This window comes from Eimeria maxima, genomic scaffold (assembly GCF_000499605.1).
Source record: "Eimeria maxima Weybridge genomic scaffold, Emw_scaff1942, whole genome shotgun sequence".
NCBI lineage: Eukaryota > Apicomplexa > Conoidasida > Eucoccidiorida > Eimeriidae > Eimeria > Eimeria maxima.
This window is the reverse complement of record NW_013564837.1, coordinates 1-5,134: the sequence shown is the minus strand read 5'-3', so window position 1 is coordinate 5,134 and position 5,134 is coordinate 1. Positions and strand designations below refer to the sequence as shown.

General features: G+C 44.0%; 3 protein-coding genes across 3 annotated transcripts; 1 reads left to right on the top strand and 2 right to left on the bottom strand.

Annotated features, from left to right (window-relative positions):
• Positions 1-76: 76 nt before the first annotated feature.
• EMWEY_00056510 (MAK16 protein, putative) lies at positions 77-1,099 on the bottom strand (the record flags this gene model as incomplete). The annotated part of the gene is made up of 3 exons (XM_013480460.1): positions 77-214; positions 426-549; positions 708-1,099. The coding sequence occupies 3 exons, from the start codon at positions 1,097-1,099 to the stop codon at positions 77-79; spliced, it is 654 nt and encodes a 217-aa protein (XP_013335914.1).
• An 826-nt stretch (positions 1,100-1,925) lies between these two features.
• Positions 1,926-3,586, top strand: EMWEY_00056500 (nuclear movement domain-containing protein, putative; the record flags this gene model as incomplete). Its single annotated transcript, XM_013480459.1, has 5 exons — positions 1,926-2,084; positions 2,291-2,339; positions 2,509-2,606; positions 3,119-3,155; positions 3,537-3,586. The coding sequence occupies 5 exons, from the start codon at positions 1,926-1,928 to the stop codon at positions 3,584-3,586; spliced, it is 393 nt and encodes a 130-aa protein (XP_013335913.1).
• Positions 3,587-4,045: 459 nt separating this feature from the next.
• EMWEY_00056490 (60S ribosomal protein L18, putative) lies at positions 4,046-4,937 on the bottom strand (the record flags this gene model as incomplete). The annotated part of the gene is made up of 2 exons (XM_013480458.1): positions 4,046-4,376; positions 4,826-4,937. Coding segments are annotated over 2 exons (443 nt in total), but the record flags the coding sequence as incomplete, so codon positions are not given.
• Between the last annotated feature and the right edge of the window lie 197 nt (positions 4,938-5,134).

Genomic DNA, 5,134 nt, shown 5'->3' with positions numbered 1-5,134 from the left:
ATATATATATATATATATATATATATATATTTGTACAAATGCGTGTAAGCGCATGAAGATAATTACGAAGTGAATGTTAAATAACTGAGGTAGCAACTGGGGTTAGCCCACCTTTTTCTGCTGCCTTTGCTTCTGTGACTTCTGGCGCTTCCCGTTCCTTTTCTGTTGTGTCTTCTTTCAGTCTGTGCTCGTTGTATAGATCTCCATAAACCCCCTATAACAAAAAGGACCAATAGCAGAACATATCATCATATTAACAAGGCACAAGGCATTCATGCACACAGAATGCCTATTGGTGTAGGGGAAGCAGCCGTGGCACAATAACAACTTCCAAAGCACTACCGGCAGCAGCAGCAGCAACCAACGCATCAGCAGCAGCAGCACGAGGGATGACAGCACAGGAAAAGCAGCTGAATTATTAGGACCTGGTGCAGTCTCTTGAGGAGCTCATCTTCAATGACATCTTCGATGTGTGCTGCAACAAGGGCTTTCTTTTCTCGTGCTGCTTCCCTTCTTTCTGTTTTCTTCTTTACGCCCTCCAATCTCTCCCTACGCACAAAGCGCAGCAAAACAAATCAAAAGATGCAGTGTAACAGAGCAACAATAAGCTGCGGCGGAGGTTTTTCCTCCTGCTGCGGCAAAGATGCTGCCGGTCTCGCCCCTGGTACTCGTGCGCTGCTGGTGCTGCTGTTGTTGCATTGCCTTACTTGGGTTTGAGTTCGAGCCTGCGCATTCTGTCGATCATCTGTTTCAGTTTAATGGTTCTTCTTTTGCAGCGTTCGATTTGGTGTTGGGGATAAACATTTTTCATGTGGAGATCAATTGTTTTCTTAGCCTCTGTTATATTTCTTGAGAGTTTTATCCTCTCCCACAGACTGCTAGGCAGGTGAGCCCGTTCAACAGTCTTTAAACAAAGAAACAGCTTTCCTTGTTCTTCGAGAACCGTGCCATAATTGCTGTTTGCTAGGGGGCAACTGACGCGGTTACATTTGCCTGTCACGTTATACAGGTTGCTGCACATATCCTCTTTGTCCGTCTTCCGCTTGAAAGAACAGAAGTGTTTGTTTATCACATTCCAAATCAACTCGTCGTTATGCATTTTGCCAGTGGGCAGGGCAGCGCGGCGAACTCATGCCTGGGGAGACCCTTTAGATGGCAAATAGCTTCTAATTCAGGAGCCTAATCCTCCTATTTGGATGTTTACCCTCCAAAGTTAGATTTTAATGCGGAAATGTCTGGAAATGTCTGGGGCCCCCAAAGGGCAAGGAGGCCCCACCCCACGAAGCGGGTAAAGTCTTCTGCTTTGTAGCCACCGCAATATTGTGTGCTTCCTGTACCACTTCCTGCTTCTGAAAGAAAATCCACTCAAACACAACGAAGTGAACGTCGACTTCGCTTTGTCCTTAAGATCTGCAGCGATTGAACTGTCGATGCGTTCAACCGGAGCCGCCGGAACGCCGTAGTCCTGCTGATCCACTGGCTATCGCAACAATTCCGTAGGAGTAGTTTAATTAAAAAGTAGTGTTATGTTTCAATCGATTTCAAGGGAAAGTTGCTTGAAATGGTGAAGCTGAATCAGCGAGTGTACTTGTACCTAAACGGAAAGCAGAACCCCAGCAGCCCCGTTGTTCGTTTTGGTTTTTGGAGGTGTACGCTGTTTGAATTTAGAGTTTAACTGACCACCGTTCTATCATATTTTACCTATAAACTGTATTTTCAACCATTAAAGGAGTTGAAAACGCATTCGAAATTGCCAGACATGCAGAAAGCGGTCGTTGAGTCAGCTCGTGGGCGCATCCCTGTACAGCATGAAGGCAAGCCGAAATATCAAATATAAAGGGAATCAGGGGGAAATAGTCGGTGATAAAATGAGTGTTGAATCGAATGTGGACTCTAAATACAAGTTTATTCATAAGTGGTTCGTAATGTATGCAGGGCGTTTGCTGTACGAATGGGAGCAAGATTTATCCGACATTCACTTATACCTTTCTCCTCCTGCTCAAACAAAGGCAAAAGATATTCAAGTGAAAATACACCCAAATCGACTTCGAGTTGGCCTTATCGGGAAGCCTCCTTTATTTGACGTATGAAAGGCACACAGACAGCTATGTACCTATCTACAGCTGCTTGATGGTTAGCTTGAAAGTATATTCTTTATTCATTCCCTATCCCCTTATAGGAAAGGTGCATGTATATGTGCATATCAAGCAGAAAGCGCTTCTCAGTCCTATTTTGTTTATATTGTATATAGACTCTGTTGGCTTTTGGCCATTGTATCTCTTTGCTGCAGGAGGAGCTCTCATCAACTGTGGAGACGTCTTCGTCCTTTTGGATGTTGGGTAGGGAAATATGATCTTCGCAGACGATCTAGATTTAATATAAGAAGATCTGATGCGCTGCACCATCATGGGGCAATTTACACATCCGGGGCAATTTACACACCCTCTATGTACGTAGCAGGGGTAAATGAAAATACTTGATTCTCTTTATCCTACTTTTTCGCTGCAGAGGACGGGGAGCTGCACATACAGCTGGGGAAAATGCGTAAAGGCGAAGTGTGGAAATCGGCGCTCAGAGGTCACGCTGCCCTTAATCCTCTAGCCAAGGTAACTGAAATTAGTAGTTGAGGATTATATAAAATATCGAATTAGCGTATTTTTAGTTATGCAGTTTAATGGTATTGCAGTGCTGTTAGGACGCTTTTTTTACGAATATGTATACCGCTTGTTATTGCACTTCTTGTGGCTTTTTTTCATATCGCTTATTGGGTTCCTCCACTTGTCATTCCTTCCTAGTATATATTTGGAGTTTGGCGTATTTAAGTGGTTCAGCCACCAGTTGCTGAACACCAGCTGTTTTCATTCCTTCTCCTCTCCATTCGATAGAGAATTATGTGTCGTGCTGCTCTTTAGGAGGAAGTTCAGAAGAAATTAATGTTGGAACGGTTTGGGGAGGAGGTGCGTTTGTTTAATGTTTAGGCGGTGTGTTCGTCTTCCCTTAATGCTTCAATCGATTTCTTTTTATTTACAATACTTTTGTTTCAATTATATGTGATATATCTAAGGAAGAAATATTGCTATTTGTGGGTGTGTGCATTTTTTGGGTTTCTGTTTCGCAGCACCCTGGTTTCGATTTCTCGAATGCCACATTTTCCGGTGAGGCGTTTTATTTAGGATGTTCATTCACCAGAGTGAATTCATCGGACTTGTTTCGCCTATTGTATTTGTTTACTCTTTTGGGCTTCCATTTTTCATAGGGCACTTTACTACCAGTTGTATCTTGTGGCATTTTTTCATATCGGCTATTGTGCTCCTCAAGCCTCGATGCGCTTATCTGTTCCCTTTGCATCCGTTTGTCTCCTCATGTTCGTGTTTGCTGCCGAGCTGCCTCATAGCCTGCAGTCTTTTTGCACTTGTAACACATTGACTCGTTCTCTATTCCATCCCTCCGATGTTCTTGGCTGTGTGTTCTTGTCATCCTCTGCTTCTTTCCTATACACCTGCTAGTTGATTTCTGTACACTTTCTGGTGCCGCAGGCTCAGCGCCCGATCCCCGTAAATTTTTGGGGGGCATTTCGTACAAGTGATTCGTCGAAATTCCGATATTAATGGAAATAATATATTTTATATATTGTGCAGCATATGCTCGCACGTCTAATGTTTGTCCAGTGTAGAGGATGGGCACCTCTGTGCATTACACTATCAACTCTTTTGGCCGATTATTTTGCATGCATTGTTACGACTTGACGCAAACAAACCAGGTGGCTGTTTCTTGCTTTAATTTAATACTTAAGAGATAGTAGCTGAAAATTTCTGTTCCTTTACTTGGCACATTCACGGCTGTAGCGTTTGCTTCTACTCGTCCAATGCATGTACGTCTCAATGTATGGGTTGAGAGTATTCTGCGCACACTAAAGAGTACTATTTACTCTACACTTGCCGAGACTGCGATCACTTCGCGGGTGTATGCGCACCATGTGCAGGCATAAACATAGCTCTTGTGTTGTTCCTATTTTACGACTTTTTCAGTTCCGAAGCGGCGACTACTACGTAATGACGAGTTTGTCCACTGCTCTCTTTGCATATGCGGCAGCAACGGACCATTTATTATCGTCATTATTACTGAAACAGTCATAATAATAACAATAGAGTTTGAGTTGTTTCGGGCGCCACTGAACCCCCCATAGCAACATAGAGCTGTAGATACACAGCAATTCTAGCGCCGCTTCTTCTATTGTACTGTAGTATTTCAGCTCCAGTTTTAATTTTGGTTTCAATCTTAGTTCTTGTAACCCCGTGACTTTCTCCGACCTCTGGCCATTTCGAACTTCCTTCCTTTTGAGCGTACGTAGGGCTTCGTGTGCGAATGCGGCGTACCTGTAAACAAAGACGAAATTTAAATACAAATAGTGCATTGTACCTCCTAACGTGCACTTCGGAGCATAATAAATGGATGGGAGTATGCAACATGTACCAAATAACTACATACGCACTAACACCCATCACACAGATTAACTGTAGTATATTACAACACGACAAATCGGCATTGCAGCAGCAACGAACTGAACAGCAGGTAGCGTCCCTTCGAGAGGATATGCTGCTTGAACATGCAATAAACGCAGCGGCTAGCTTCAAGCGCAAGCAGTACCAAGATCCGCAGCAGCACGGCTACGAAGCAGAAGAGGGTAGGGGAAGAAGCAAAGGCAACTGCCCCACAACCCGAAGTAGACACACCTGGAGCCGGTCCGAAGTGCTTGTCTGCTTCCCTCAAGATTGAGCCCCTAAGGAGAACACAGTTGGAGCCCTTGGGGGCCCGTAAGGCTAACTGATCGAATGTCAAGCACTCGCCACCCGCTGCAACAATTCTCTTGCGAGCCGTCTCGGAGAAGCGCAGCGCACAGACAGACATCTTAGGAATCTCCAGGGTGCGAGGATCGTCTGCATGCAACAGATACACACAAGCAAAAGAGCAATGCATGCCGGCAAGGAAACCAAAAGGATTCAGTAACAAAAGAAAAAGAAACAAACAACGCAAGAAACAAAGAAGTATCAATAAATACGCAACGAAATTTAGAAAAGCCTATGCGGACCACACAGCCACCAAAGACTCCCATATATATATATATATATATATA